Raw genomic sequence first — 16,443 nt, 5'->3', positions numbered from 1 at the left:
TCAAAGTACAATTTGTTCAATTCTTTTTACCAAATTGACTGTACCCATCATTTGGATTACAAAAGGAGTTCAGAGTAGCGATACCACTTATCCTTGCTTTTGTATACTGCCATCTTCTGGTTTGGCAATATATTCCATCCAGAACATTGCATTTCCAGAACAACTTTTATAGGCACTCAACTATTTGAGGTCTGGTCACACAAAGTTCCTAGGTGGCAAAGGTCCAGAGGAATATTGTAATTTATCATCATAGTAACCCCCACCGAGCAACCTATGGAACCCAAACTGTTCAAACCCCACTTGTTGGCAGATGAAATTGTAATTTTTATAGCTAAATTCCTGCAATTCTACACATTGCCATGTCTTGTGTGTGTTCATATGATACCTGAGTGACACAACAAAATCAAATTGGGGGGGGGGGGGGGGGGGTTGAGGCCCCTTGGCACAATATCTGGCCATGATAACTATAACCTAACTTACGAACCAGACTGGAATCAGCTCCATGAAACTGGAAATTTCTGACAGAAAGCTATTTATAACCTAAAGGTCTATCAGTGAATGACATAAGAGGAAAACTGCCATTACAATACCAAATTCTGTAATTGCACTGTGTGCATTCTATTATAACTCTCAACAGCAGTAAGTTGAACTGGACTGAGTTGCTAAAAAGTTGGGACCCGTATTGACCCCATTATGGGCCCAGATCAGTATGGCTATTACAGGCTATGATTGTGTCATCCTAACAATTTCTAATATCAACATTTAAACAATTAAAAACAGTAAGCAAAAACAAATAACTTGCTATTTAATTAAGTCTGATTCAAAATGTGGACATCTTAAAAAACTAACAAACACTTTCTTCAAAACTACAGCATACTATAAAATTCAGCACACAAAATATAACTTTGTTAATGTACACTATATTTCAAATTCCAGATGGTTACAGATAACGATTTAAGCTTAACAGATCTGAACTCTGCACAAAAGGTTAACTTTAAATATGTACATGCCAATGCCACCAGTCTGTGTGGAAAAGAAATAACATAAAAGCACTAGTATTGCTACAGTAGTTTAAGAGCAACCCTTGGCTACAGTTATGCTACTTCGTCAGACCACTCATCAATGCCTTTGAAGCAACAATCAATGCAAATATTCGCTCTGAACAGCACACCATTCAAACATCATCGTGACTTAACTTTACTTATTGCAAAAAAAACTAAAACAAAACTAAATGTGATGGATACCAGTTTCTAAAAGATAAAAACAAAAACAATGCAACAAGCTCAAAATATTACAATTCATGTCAAAATGTTGGATTTCACACATCTCAATCAATTTGTTAAAATATATTTAAAGATGGAATCCAGAGTAGCGGGGAAACAGCGCCACTGGCTGAGGAGCAGTAAAGCATTGCAGTACATATTGTGCTCTTCAATCGCGCTTGCAATGACATCTGAGATGGGATTTATTTTATTTGCAGTAACTTCTTTGTTGTAATATCGCAAACGGGCGTAGCTGTTTCGCCATGAAGGATTCCAGCTTTAAAATGATATAAATGAATACAATGACTAGAAAATGTGAATATGGGTGTAGAGCTACACACTAAGTTTATGATAGAAAAGGCAAAACACAGGTGACACATTACCTATATTTACCTTAAACTAACAAACTACTGTAGAATAAACTTCTTTTACACAGATACACCCAAACAATGGTAGGTGTGTAAGAAAACCTTATACGGTCTCTAAAATAAATCCGTTTCCTTCCATGAAAACACCCACGACTACGTCATCCCTGAGAACAAGATTTGGTTCAGTATGAAGTGCATCCGAGACATGTTTTGTAAATGATTACAACCCCTCAACAAAAAAATAAAATCACCTTTTTACTTCGTCAAAGATGAGATTTGCAATAGGAAAAGTTCAAGACGTGATCACTGATACCGGTCAGTAAAATATCTAGGATTGTTTTATAGAACTACTTGCAACAAGAGATGCTCTCAAATTTTCGCAGTCTCAAACCTCATTTAATACGATTGTATTAGTTTTCTTTCCATTTTGTGTTGAGCAGCCCTATCAACAAGAGTGAATGACTCAAGAACTAATACCTTTCACGATGCAGAATTAAGATATAGGCATGGCTCCTTAGATTCTTTATTACTGGGATCTAAAATTCAAACAAAAATCAAAACAGACTACACTAAAATATACGGGTCGTTCGACGAAATGAGTGTCTTTTGCATCCCTGTGATATTTTAAGTAGAAATTGTGCACAAAAGCAGGTGAGCTGGTTCAACTATTTTTGGCAAATTTCTAGAGTTTTGTGGTGGAAAACTATACGGGTTGAGCATAACATGTCTATCTATGGGTAACAGGGTTGACACTAGAAATGTTTTAACAATTTCATTTTTTGGGGTGAAGCTTGCATTCAAATTGCCCCTCCCTGTTGCACAAGACAAGCTTCCATTCTCCCTGTTAAGAGGGATTTTATGGCTAATTTAAGATAAAATCAACCCTGTTACTTTACTTGTCACTTATCAGGCACCTGCTATAGTCCAAAAACATGTTTTTTAACATGTGCTCTTTATGACAGAATGTTAAAGGTGAAACAAAGTATTTTTTTCACCAAGTTAAAGTACTCAAAAGGTGGGCTGACCAATAGGAGATCAAAACATGATGTCTCTGCTTTTTTAATTTACCCTGATTTTAAAAAGGCAATGAGGAACTTAGAATGTATTAATCATTTTGCTTTTGTGCATAATAAGAAAAAAGGAAACTGTGAAAAATGAACAATCTTAGCACTCGTCCTCTTCTTCGTCCACCTCAATATCCTCCTCGTCATCTTGGTCTCGAACCTCGCGACCTCGTAATTCATCCACCGCTTCATCCTTCTCTCCGAACGAGTCCTCATCCTCATCCTCTCTGGCCTCCTGGCCGCTGTCATCAGACCCTGGAGATGATCAGACCTTTTATAATGGGTTTCCCACTTTGAGCAAATGGAGTGATTGGCACGGGATATAAACAGGGGTTTAACAATGGATTATGGTGAATGTTGAGTAGGAATATAATTATGTTGTACAATTGGTCAAAACTGTTGATTTTAGTTCCCCCTGCAATAAAATGTGTGTGAATGGTAAAAACATTGAGTGGTGGATTGAAGTATCAGGTAACCAAAATGTATAAACAAAGCACACCTTAACCAAGTAAACATTAAAAAAATAACTTCCAATGACTGTACAAATACCCCTTATTTAATGTACGAACAGTCTTTGAGCCTACTGGATTTTGCAGAAAATTGGCAGATCAGTGTGAATAAGCTGCTGAGTTTGCATGTAAAAATCACAAAGTCTTCCTGAACCATTGAAATAAATAGACTTTCATCCAAACAATGACTTCATGTTCTGAACTGAGCTGCAAAGCTGACCAGCAGATCCAACAAACTTCCACATTCTATGTGGTTCTCGTATAACATTTCTGCTTGTGGAAAATGTCTTACACCACCTCTCCGTCACCATCCTCCTGTGGGCTTTTTCATCTGATTCTGAGGACATATTCGCTGTCTATTCACCTGCTTACTCATACAGGGAGATCTTGCTATACACTTATACACATTTCTCAGGAGGTAGAGGTAAACCAGCAGACAGTGTGGCCCTAAAGCACTAGAATCAGGTCCATTAGTCTTCTCTAACCTGCATCTTGGCCCCCATGCACCTTGTCCTCATCTTCATCCTCCTCTTCCCTGCTATGACCTCGTCCAGGCTTAGCCTGCTCTTCAGCCTGGTCTTCGTCATCATCCGAGTCGGAGATCACCACACAATCATCCCCGTTGCTGTTGTCAGCTGGCTTGGGCCCACTGGTGCTGTTGGAACCAGATGTTGTGATCAGGGATGTTAACAGCACGAGAGTAGCTCTACAAAAAGCTGGTACTGGAGTGAAGTGCTTTTGTCAGCCCAGTCATTGCGCAACAAATAACAATTCTAAAAGCATTCGCCTGTTAAAAATGGTTTTGATCACCACAATTAAAAATAGCCACTTTTATTTCTCAACCTCAACTCGTAATGAAAGTTTGCCTCTCATTCGCCATTCGAGTGCATATAAAGTAAACGGTTGGCAGCCTATCAGCGCATCACCCACTACTTTACAATATGAGCTTGATGCAGTATAATTGTTTGAAACCTGAAAATGTTACTTTACTTCAAATAATGAGGCATGTCTTAATTTGCGACAAAGTAGCCTTGCCAAAATCCATCTATAGAAACATGAAGGCAATTATTTTATTAAGACTTCCTCGTGCCATTAACAAGCATTTCTCTCCTGTTCTATTGGTTTTCATATCAACTTTCTTTCGTTGTCCAGAAGCCAAAGGCACCATCCCAGTCATATTAGCAACCTATCCTAGTTGTTTCCATGTTTCTAACAAAGATGTTCATCTCTGTCACATATGGAACCGCTCACATCAGGTGTGCTGTTTAAAACTGTGTTTTACTGCGAATTACATTCCGGTGAAAGTTTTTTTTTTTTAGCTGCTTCATTACAGGAAGTGCATGTTCAATAATAAGCGCTTAATGAAAAATGCCTGTTCCTTGTATGCATCTAGCCCAGTGGTATGTATGCATGCATAGTATTTTCTGTTGGTCAGTAATTTTACTGCTTGGAAAAAATTTAACAGTTTGTTGACCAGATAATTGGTATCGGTTAGTCGGCAGCAAAATTGACTGAAATTTGCATCCGTAGTTGTGATAGTTAGGACAATCTTGAGACCTGTCACGTCCTGGTTTTTTTTATACACAAAATGCTTTCTAATAAAAGTGTTTGGTATTATTTAAGGCTACATTACATCACATATTAAAGTGGTAATAGCATGGTAATAGTATCATGGAGATGGAACAGTCCTTATTGAACTTAGTTCCACAAGAAGAGGTTTTGTTGGGCAGCTTACCTGCCATTCTGCCTGGGTTCCCACAGTGGAGTCAGGTAGTATCTCAGAGGGTTTCTGAAAAGGTCATCCTTCAGTATCTATAGATTCACACGGAATAAACAGAACAGTGTGTTGGAATAGTGCAGTAACGTTAAGAGTTATAGAGCCTTAAATAATGGCAGTCGTGTGGTCACCAGCGGAACTGTGCAATGTTCAATGGGCGGCAAATAGCCTGGCGGCTAAGAGCGTTGGGCCAGTAACCGAAAGGTCGCTGGTTGGAATCACTGAGCCGACTAGGTGAAAAATCTGTTGACTAAAATGTTGAATGTGTGTGCTGGATTACTTCATGCATGTCAGACTGTGCACCAGTTCGCAACCTGTGCCAAGCAGTGAGCATGCCGTTACCTGTGCTATATCGTCCCGGCCAGGGCTGGTGTGGTCGCTGAACCAGCTGAAGAAGGTCTGGTAAATGCCACGTCCCGATCTCCTGGGTTCACTGTGGAGCGTCAGGTTCTGCCCGCGGTACCACAGGATGGGGTCAGAGAAAGACACTGGAGATCCTGTAGGAGGACATGTAACGGGGGAAGGATATTGTCATCATTGGCCTCATTTACACCAAAAACCAGATTACACCTCTGCGTAGACATGGAAAATATTAACAGGACCAGACTCCCGTTAATATTTTCCCCGTACTGTCCGTGTTCCACAACAGTTCCATGACCCCGACAATTTTCCTGTCCCGATATAAAATTACTCCAGTCCCGTGCTCATTTTAACATGCAGAAATAACTTCCTCCATTAGCTGCTCGTCTGTCGGTCCCCCCAACTCCCTGCTGCGTGTTTGTTTTCATAGCAATGGCCCCTCACAAGACACGAGAACTGTTCGCTCGCTGGTAGCTACTTTCCATTGCCTGCCCAGCTGATACATTTCTTTTGCTATCTATAAATAAGGACAAACCACCTGGTACCGACAACCTGGATGGTCAATTGCTGAGGTTGGTAGCAGAATACATTGTGAATCCTGACATCTTCAATTTAAGCCTAGAAGACAGTGGGTGCCATGGAACAAGGCAAAGATCACTTCACTACTCAAAAATAGCAGAGCACCCTTTAAAAGGTTCAAACAGCTGACCAATCAAACTTTGGGAGAAAAAAATTGTTTGATCAAATAAAGTTAATTTACAGAAAACAAATTAACAGACTTTCAGCGAAGGGCACTACATGCTCAGCACTGACACATGACTGATTATTGGCTGAAAGAAATTGATAGTAAGAAGATTGAAGGAGCTGTTTTGTTAGACTCCATGCAGCTTTTGATGTCATTGATCATAACCTATTGCTGAATTTTTTTTTGGTGTTATGGATTTGCATCCTCTGCCTTATTATGGTTTGAGAGTTACCCCTCGAATAGAACACAGAGGGTTTTTGTTCATGGAAGCCTCTCTCATGCAAATTCAGTTGAGTGTGGTGTACTGCTCTGCAGCCGGCTAGGGCAGTGGTGTAAAGTACTGAAGTAAAAACACTTTAAAGTACTACTTAAGTCATTTTGGGGGGAATCTGTACTTTACTATTTATATATTTTTGACAACTTTTTCTTTACTACATTCCTAAAGAAAATAATATAGGTTTTACGCCTAACATTATTCCTGACACCCAAAATAACTCGTTACACTTTGAATGCTTAGCAGGACAAGAAGATTGTCTAATTCGCACACTTATCAAGAGAACATCCCTGGTCATCCCTACTGCCTCTGATCTGGCAGACTCAAAACACAAATGCTTCATTTGTAAATGATGTCTGAATATTGAACTGAGCCCCTGGCTAACTGTACATTTAAAAAACAAGAACATCATGTCTGGTTTGCTTAATATAAGACATTTTAAAATGGTATATACTTTTACTTTTGATACTTAAGTACATTTAAAACCAAATACTTTTACTGAGTAGTATTTTACTGGGTGACTCACTTTTACTGGAGTTATTTTCTTTTTAAAAGGCATCTTCACTTCTATTCAAGTATGATTTTTTCCCCCCACCACTAGTCTAGTGCCATTATTGTTTTCTGTTTTTACAAATTACCTTCCACTGACCTTGAATAAAGCCTGTCTGCCTATGTACGCTGATGACTTAACGTATACACGCTGTCAGCAACAGTAAAATAAATAACTGAGACACTTAACATAGAGCTCCAGTCAATTTTTAGAATGGGTAACTAGCAATAGGCTGGTGCTAAATATCTCAAACTAAAATCACTCACTCAACCTCGTTTAGATCTATTATTGAATAATGTGGCTATTGAGCAAGTTGAGGAGACTAAACTACTGGGTGTAACCCTAGATAGCAAGCTGTCATGGTCAAAACATTTAGATTCAAATGGTTACTAAAATAGGAAGAGGTCTGTCCATGATAGGGCGTTGCTCTGCCTTCTTGACATCAGTCATCCAGACAGGTCGTACTGGCCCTAGTTTCATCAAACCTGGACTACTGCCCAGCTGTGTAATTCAAAGGAAATGTGCAGCAAAAGACATTGATGAATTGCAGTTGGTCCAGTACAATGCAGCACATATTGCACTTAGATGTACATGGAGGGAAAGTGTCAGTAACATACATTTCAGTCTCGCCTGGCTCAAAGTTGAGGAGAGTGACTGCATCACTATTGGTGTCATTTCAGTAAACTAGGCATGTGTCGCGAGTCAATACTTCACAGGAGAGCCATTTGAATGTAAACTTTTTTTTATTTTTTATCAAAATGCATTTTTTTTGCAGAATTGCCTTCTGGAACATATATGTGCCTTACATTTGTATGCCATCTGTAAATACAAATATATATTTTAATTACGAGCCTAGTTTAGCCACAGAAAAAAGACAGCAACCTTGCTGCTAGCCATGATTGTCTAAGATAATGAGGGGGCTGGACATGCCGAGAGAGGAGTTCGGATTGGTCTGCCATGTAGCACGCTTTTGTCTATTTGAGCTGGTCAGTATGTTTTTTATTTTACCTTTATTTAACTAGGCAAGTCAGTTAAGAACATATTTTTATTTTCAATGACGGCCTAGGAACAGTGGGTTAACTGCCTTGTTCAGGGGCAGAAGGCCAGATTTTTACCTTTGCTAGCTAGCATTAAACTTATCTTATATGTGTAGGTAATCCTGTCTAACAGATTTTTTTTTTTAAAGACATCGCATAGCAGAACTGCATTAGAGTTTCTCTCCACTTTCTGGAGGACCAAGTTATGAAATCAGTGGAATTAGAGTATGATAGCTAAGGAGATGGAGAACACACCTGTCTCCGGATTACAAACTAAGGGGAACCATGGCATCCGCGAGAGAGAGGGGGAAGAATCCATCCATGTATACGGACAGGTAAGAGAGTCTAGCTAGCTACATTTTCAGATATTACACATTCCTAATTTTGTCAAAGTAATTTTCATTTCAAGTTAAAGTGTACTGTTAGCTGGCTAGCTAATGTTACGTGTATGATCTGTGTAGTAATATTATTCGTATCTCAGAGCCTTTGCATTGCTAGTTATATCCTAATGTTAGCCAGCTAACATTTAACCTGGTTGGTTAGCTACCTGCAGATTAATGCAGGATAGTAACTAGAGGTTGACCGATTTAATTAGGGTCGATTTCAAGTTCATAAATCGGTCATCTGATTTTTGGACGCCGATTACATTGCAATCCACGAGGAAACTGCATGGCAGGCTGACCACCTGTTATGCGAGTGCAGCGTCAAAAGGACCTTGTGGCTGCAAGGAGCCAAGGTAAGTTGCTAGCTAGCATTAAACTTATCTTGTAAAAAAACAATCTTCACATAATCACTAGTTAACTACACATGGTTGATGATATTACCAGGTTAACTAGCTTGTCCTGCATTGCATATAATCAATGCGGTGCCTGTTAATTTATCATTGAATCACAGCCTACTTCAACATCACCAAACGGGTGATGATTTAACAAAAGCGCATTCGCGAAAAATGCACAAATGTCCCTAACCTTAAACATCAATGCCTTTCTTAAAATCAATAAACAGAAGTATATATTTTTTTAATCTGCATATTTAGTTAAGAAATTCATGTTAGCAGGAAATATTAACTAGGGAAATTGTGTAACTTCTCTTGCATTCAGTGCAAGCAGAGTCAGTGTATATGCAACAGTTTGGGCCGCCTGGCCCGATGCGAACTGTGAACTAATTTGCCAGAATTGTACATAATTATGACATAACATTGAAGGTTGCGCAATGTAACAGCAATATTTAGACTTAGGGTTGCCACTCGTTCGATAAAATATGGAACGGTTCCGTATTTCACTGAAAGAATAAACGTTTTGTTTTCGAAATGATAGTTTCCGGATTTGACCATATTAATGACCAAAGGCTCATATTGCTGTGATTATTATAATAAGTCTACGATTTGATAGAGCAGTCTGAGCGGTGGTAGGCAGCAGCAGGCTCCTAAGCATTCATTCAAACAGTACTTTCCTGCGTTTGCCAACAGCTCTTAGCAATGATTGAAGCGCAGCGCTGTTTATGACTTCAAGCCTATCAACTCCCGAGATTAGGCTGGCAATACTAAAGTGCCCATAAGAACAATAGTCAAAGGTATATGAAATACAAATAGTATAGAGAGAAATAGTCGACGCATCATAATTCCTATAATAACCACAACCTAAAACTTCTAAACTGGGAATTTTGAAGAACTGTGAATCTTGAACCACCAGCTTTCATATGTTCTCATGTTCTGAACAAGGAACTTAAAACGGTAGCTTTTTCTCCAACACTGTTTTTTTGCATTACTTAAACCAAATTGAACATGTTTCATTATTTATTTGAGACTAAATGGATTTTTTTATATATTATATTAAGTTAAAAATGTTCATTCAGTATTGTTGTAATTGTCATGATTACAAATACATATTAAAATAGTTTGATTAATCGGTATCTGTTTTTTTTGGTCCTCCAATAAATCGGTATCGAAAAATCATAATCGGTCGACCTCTAGTAGTAACGTCATGAATTGAGATTATGGTTAATTGTTTAGCTAGCTAGATGTCTTAACAAAAGACTTCACTATGCAAGTATCCATTTCAATAGAATGTTCATGATGTCACCGCGACAGCTGTTGATAGACGTAGCTGGTAAATTCACTCTGGTTATCTACTCCGATTTCAAGCACTCATCTGAGTGTGCCAGAGCTCAGAATAACTGACTAATTTACAAACGCTCAACACCCATTTAAATGGCCGGTGTCAGTAAACGTTGAAAAAAAAACGGAATTTGTTGCCAGCAGCACAGTTGCAGTCACCAACGCTCTGGATAACATAAAAAACAGCATATCCAGCTCTGCAAGGGCAAGTAAAATGGTCAGAGTGAGCTGTTCTTGCATTTGTGTCTGGAAGTAGCTAGCCAATGTTAGCCAGTTAGGTTGGGTGCTTGACTGCGTTAGTACACAAAGCACGGCTCAACCCTTAACTTCTTCGGGGTAGGGGGCAGCATTTTCACTTTTGGATAAATAGCATACCCAAATTCAACTGCCTGCTACTCATCCCCAGAATACAAGATATGCATATCATTAGTATATTTGGATAGAAAACACTCGGAAGTTTCTAAAACTGTTTGAATCATGTCTGTGAGTATAACAGAACTTATGTAGCAGGCAAAACCCAGAGGACAAACCATTCAGAATTTAAAAAATTTTGACGTCACTGTCTTTTCAATAAGTTTTCATTGGGACACCAGATTTCTAAGGGACTTGTTTGCAGTTCCTACCGCTTCCACTGGATGTCACCAGTCTTTGGAAATTGGTTGAGGTTATTCCTTTGTGTAATGAAGAAGTACGGCCATCTTAAATGAGGGTCACTTGAAGTAAATTGCGTCAGTTTGTTTTCTTTTTGTATTGAACACAGATCATCCCGTCTTCAATTTGATTGATTATTAAATACCTAACGTTGTATTACAAAAGTAGTTTGAAATGTTTTGGTAAAGTTTACATGTAACTTTTGATATATTTTGTAGTGACGTTGCGCAAGTTGGAAGCTGTGTTTTTCTGGATGAAACGCTCCAAATAAATTGACATTTTGGATATATATATATCGACGGAATTAATCGAACAAAAGGACAATTTGTGATGTTTATGGGACATATTGGAGTGATTTTATATTTTTATTTCTGCGTTTTGTGTCGTGCCTGCAGTGTTGAAATATGCTACTCTGTTTACTGTTGTGCTATCATCAGATAATAGCATCTTATGCTTTCGCCGAAAAGCCTTTTTGAAATCTGACATGTTGGCTGGATTCACAACGAGTGTAGCTTTAATTTGGTATCTTACATGTGTGATTTTAATGAAAGTTTGATTTTTATATCATTTTATTTGAATATGGCCCTCTGTATTTTCTCTGGCTATTGGCCAAGTGGGACGATTGCGTCCCACCTACCCCAGAGAGGTTAAAGAGATGGGTGTGGCTAAAGCTTAAGAGGGTGTGAACGATGCTGAATGCTTGTAGACAAAGAACTCTCCAGTAGGTGTACCAAAACATTAAAAGGCCATTTTCTCAAAAGTGAGGTTTATCAACTTTCAAAGCAGAATTACTTTCCCATTGTTCCTCAACTGTAGTGTATGATACCATTTTCTAGCTCTGAGTCTCTACTTTTATCTAATGTAAAAAATACCATTTCAAATTTTGCTACACAAGACCGAATCGAGCCAGTCGGTCACAAATACCAAAATTGTAGTGATTGAAGACTGAAGAATGCGTGTTACTCTAGTGAGGAGGGGTAGAGGGGAAAAACACTCAAAACAATATGTCCTCCTAAAACTGCTTACAACACAAAAATAACTGTTTGTTCCTCAACTGTAAATAATTCCTGCACTGCCCGTCCCTGTGGACTATTGATCCTGTTCGGTCCGGTCACAAACTTGATCCCTATTCCTGCCAGAATCCCACGGTAGTCCTGTTCCCGTGTTATCCTGTCCAATGTCTAAATGTTGCATCCTAAAGTCTCTGTTGTTAAGAGCGGACAAGCAAGATAGATATGAAAACTGGATCTGTCACTCACCTCCCATTCCAAGGTGGAGCTCCTTCACTATGATGACGTTTTGGAAGTAAGGGTTCCGCCTGAAGTGGAACCCGATTCTGTAGCCAAGCTTGTTGTTTTTGAAGGATTCAATCTACGTAGGAGACAAGACATTTTAAATGCAGGGGAGCAATAGGTTATTTATTCTGAAGAATATAAAGATTCATTACATTTGCGCTGGGATTATTTAATTACTTCAAGGTTGGTCATGTAACTGAGAGCGTCTTCATCGGTTTCGTCGATGTGAGCAGAGAGATGAGGGTGGTTCAACAACTGTTGAGCTTTGAGTCAAGAGAAAAATAAATGTGACATACCTACACACTCACCAACATATACAGTGTCTATGCACATAATTCACAGGCACATGAATTGGGATCATGAAGTAATTTGTTGCCATCTGGAAAAGTGTGTGTGTGTGTGTGTGTCACTGTGTGCGTTTCTAAGAGTATTCAAAAGGATACTGCCGTGACCCAGAAGTCAGGGATGGCTTGGGTGATTGAGCTGCGCTGGTCCAGGTGTGGACGGCGCTGGCAGCTCATCTTCAGCTCTAACCGCTGGTGGAGCCACGCACCTTTCTTCTCCAGAGTATCCAGCCTCATCTGTACCTGTGCCAGAAGGGACAATGATTGTCGGATCTCTGGGGCCATCTTCACTGATACTATGGCGCACTCCCCGTCATCGTCATTATCTGATGGGAATGAGGAACTTGGCGTGGAGGATGATCCAGGTATTGAGTCGTCATCCTCATCGGGCATGTCCTCAGCATCCTCCCTGTCAACTCCACGCAGTGAGGTAGAGCTGTCTGCCGCTGCTGCCTGCGTGTGAAGACCCCTTTCAGGTTTTGCCCGTTCCTTTGAGGACTCATGGTCACCACGCTTAACTTTGTGGCTCAGTCTCTCATGATGTACAACTTTTTTGGAGGAGCAGGACGTTTGTTTCGCCTCATCTGTAGTTGCTCTTGTGAAACTAGCAAGTGCCTTGGCGGCTGCTATTGCGGCCGAATCAGACTGGTCCAGTGAAGTTGAGGGTCGGCAATCCTCAGCACCAGCACTTTCCCCGGTGTCTACTTTCTTTGGATCGCGAGAGACTGGTGCACTCTCGGCGACGCTGACATGTGCATCAGCGTCTAGTCCACTCTCGTAATTTCTATTATTCTTCTCTTCCTTGGCTGATACTTTATCGCCATCTTCCCCATTTTTGTTTCCATGAGAATTCGATGTTAATTCACTGGACACGTCGTCGCCCACTTTGGCTAACTTACTATGAAGCGGGGCCTCACCAGCCTGATCAGGGGACGGACATCGTTTCTTCGGTGCGGAGACTGCAGACTTTTTGCTGCAGCTCGTTTTTTCGCTCATTTTTGCTAATTAACCTTAACTTACTAGCTAAAGCAATACACCACAAATGAGTTAGGGGGTAGGGGAATTGCTTGCTTAGACGTGACTGGCTAACTTGTTCGTTGCACAAATTACAAGCTATTATTTTCTATAAACAGTTAGCAAGCTAGTTTGGCTAGCTACTTGCCCTCCTTTTCCGCGTAAATTTAGCTAGAGGCCTAAAGTGAGCTAGCTTACCTTACGTGTGTTCTTCGTATCACAACACGGCCCCATTCTCTTAAAAGCTAGATATCAATTTAGCAATAGTTGTGGATAATAATAAAGTATTAACGTTATATTGAAGAATGTATTGGTTTATAATTCCACATAGTCCTAAAATTGTTTATATTTGTCCTTTCCCTCACTATTTCTTCGTCCGCGATATTTATTACATTCCGGGACAGGAAAACAATTCGCTGATTGGTTAGAGGTCGCCGCGCCGAAAGCTTTCCGCCAATGATACAACCGGGGTAATGTTTACGTGTTTGAAGCCCCCTGAGGTAAAATAAGAAGACCAGTGCTATTCGGGATCCTTGGGATATCCATACCATAACCCTTAACCATTTTAAATTTCAGCTAGTCCCAAGGATGCTACGGACACCTGCCGAGTCCGCTTTTATATATTTTTTTTTTCTTAAACTCGTGTGCTTGGTTTGGTTATGTACTTTGCTAAATATGCATTTTGAAAATATAATCCAACTTCCTTATATGTTGAGGTATAATGTAAAAACTGGAGACTGCGATATTCTACTGTTGTTTTCAAGGTAATCTACTCACGTTTGCATATGCCAATTCATGGCCCTTCTATGGACCAACATCCCATGCGCACTAGCACTCAGTGCGCACAGGGTTTCAACGAGTTACTACAGCCATAAAGTCAGTGGCAATATTATAAAAATGTATGAAAACAAAAACATTTAGCAATGTGGTTAAGGGTAGGATTAAGGTTATATTTAAAATCTAATTTTAAGGAGATAAATTGTAGAAATAGGCAGCATTTATTTATTTGTGGCAACTAGGGAGCAGCAAGGTTGTTTTTATTTGAATCTTTATTTAACTATTTAAGAACAAATTCTTATTTACAATGACAGCCTACTTGTAAAGCCCCCCTAGCCAAACCCGGACGACGCTGGGCCAATTGTGCGCCACCCTATGGTACTCCCGATCACAGCCGGATGTGATACAGCCCAGGATCGAACCCAGGTCATTAGTGAAGCCTCTAGCACTGCGATGCAGTGCCTTAGACTGCTGCGCCACTCTGGGTCTAGTTCTAGTTGTCACTAGTAACCACAGGCAGACCCTGGCAGTATAGTAAAAATGTATGAAAACAAACATTCTCTTTTTGGTCTTCATTTAAGGTTAGCAGTGTGGTAAAGATTAGAGTCAAGGTTTAAAATACGATTTTAAGAAGAGAAATAGGCGGGGTTTAACCACAATTATGATTTGGTGGCTGTGGCAACTAGTGTAAACCAAGCAGCAATGACATCATCATGTAATCCAAAAACATGGCAGACATTGGATGACTATAAAATGTTGTTAGATGCTCTCGAACCCAATCCATGTGTTCGAGAGCATCAAAAGGACTGCAGGCGACTGCCGACTGTCTGATCTACAGATCATCTTTCATCATATCACATTTCACTCATTATTGTTTGTAGGTCAGTCAGTCACAATTTCCCCTTGATACATTGTGGTTTTGATCCTCTCGAACGCGGCCAATATCTTCCATTGGATGTTTTGTGCGGTTGACCCTGTGCTGTTCCCCAGTCGTGTATGTTGTGTGTTGGGCTGGGTACTGTGACAGCAAAAGTCACCACATTTCCATTGTCTCTGTATAATGGACTATTAAAGATTACATTGTATTGTGTCTCAGACGCAGCATCCCCACAGAGCAGAGCTCCTCTTCTCAGCTAATGTGCAGACACAAACGCCGCAGACGGAGGCACAAAGTGGCCAAAATAGATTGGGTGAGCTCCCCTTAAACACTGGACTGTTGCACATACAAGTATGTGAGTGAGTGAGAAAGGGAACAAGAACGGTTTTGTGAGTATGTGTCTGACACACTAAGTTTCTCCCTCTCTCTTTTCCAGTCTTTGTTCTTTAGCAGTATCACAGATTCCACTATGCACTATTCCAATATTACGTTTTTGAAAGATTGAAATCCGAATAAAACAAATTCCCACACATCCCCTGATTCATTAAATAGAATGTTCATTGTCGTGGCATGCTTGGTTCAATAGCTATTGATAAGAGAGAACTGAATATCCAATATAAAACACATTTTACCTAACTTTACAATGCCTAAGCAAGTCTGTCTGACTCTGGCATCATTACTGAGAAGTATAGGATAAGTAATGCTTTTAACCAGCCTTTTATTTCGGCAGATCTTTTATTTTGAAGAAACTCAAATAATTGAACCTGGTCAGTCAATCGACTGCTCTTCCCACTCCCAGCCTCTAGCTGACTCTGCAGTTAACCGGTCAACTTCTAGTGAATCTTTGTTTTCATTTGAACAATTTACTACCTGTGATGTGCTACTAGATGCCTTGCATAAGACTGATGTAAAAAAAAATCCACTGAGGCTGATATGCTTTATCCATTGTTGCTGCAGCTCTCTGCCCCCCTGATTGGGGAATCATTAATCCATATTTCTTACCTGACGATTATACACTTAGTATTCCCTCAGAACAGCCTCAATTCGTTGGGGCATGTACTCTACAAGGTGCCGAATGCACTCCACTGGGATACTGGCCCATGTTGACTCCAATGCTTCCCACAGTTTGTCAAGTTGTATGGATGTATTGTTATTTGATTAGGATCCCCATTAGCTGTTGCAAAAGCAGCAGCTAATCTTCCTGGAGTCAACACAAAACATGAAGCATAATACAGAATGACATAATACAGAACATCAATAGACAAGAACAGCTCAAAGACATACATTTAAATAAAAGGCACACATATATTTTTTTTAAAGGCACACGTAGCCTACCTATCAATGGATACACACCAACTATCTAGGTCAAATAGGGGAGATGTGTTGTGCTGCGAGAAGTTGCTTTATCTGTTTTTTGAAACCA

The 16,443-nt window shown here is 39.8% G+C and overlaps 1 protein-coding gene across 2 annotated transcripts; it reads right to left on the bottom strand.

Annotated features, from left to right (window-relative positions):
- Window positions 1–789: 789 nt before the first annotated feature.
- On the bottom strand, window positions 790–14,118 carry LOC129860784 (protein SET-like). 2 transcript variants are annotated; one of them, XM_055931521.1, is made up of 8 exons: window positions 13,565–14,053; window positions 12,452–12,595; window positions 12,186–12,263; window positions 11,973–12,084; window positions 5,323–5,477; window positions 4,939–5,015; window positions 3,689–3,858; window positions 790–2,949 (listed from the first exon to the last, which is right to left on the bottom strand). In XM_055931521.1, the coding sequence occupies exons 1-8, from the start codon at window positions 13,598–13,600 to the stop codon at window positions 2,795–2,797; spliced, it is 927 nt and encodes a 308-aa protein (XP_055787496.1). In that variant the 5' UTR covers window positions 13,601–14,053; the 3' UTR covers window positions 790–2,794. The 2 variants fall into 2 exon arrangements, with proteins under 2 accessions (XP_055787496.1, XP_055787495.1); XM_055931520.1 differs by having other exon boundaries at window positions 12,452–14,118.
- Between the last annotated feature and the right edge of the window lie 2,325 nt (window positions 14,119–16,443).

The sequence above is a fragment of the Salvelinus fontinalis genome, chromosome 8 (genome assembly GCF_029448725.1).
Source record: "Salvelinus fontinalis isolate EN_2023a chromosome 8, ASM2944872v1, whole genome shotgun sequence".
NCBI lineage: Eukaryota > Metazoa > Chordata > Actinopteri > Salmoniformes > Salmonidae > Salvelinus > Salvelinus fontinalis.
The sequence above is the reverse complement of the archived record's forward strand: the minus strand, read 5'-3'. Positions and strand labels throughout refer to the sequence as shown.

Bases quoted from the DNA above. Each gene is read 5' to 3' on its own strand.
- LOC129860784 (XM_055931520.1), bottom strand. From the start codon at position 13,348: ATGAGCGAAAAAACGAGCTGCAGCAAAAAGTCTGCAGTCTCCGCACCG. The intron at 3,859-4,938 runs GTAAGCTGCCCA...TGGTTCCAACAG, and splicing joins GAACCCAGGCAGAATGGCAG to CACCAGTGGGCCCAAGCCAG. The intron at 2,950-3,688 runs GTTAGAGAAGAC...GATCATCTCCAG, and splicing joins GCATGGGGGCCAAGATGCAG to GGTCTGATGACAGCGGCCAG.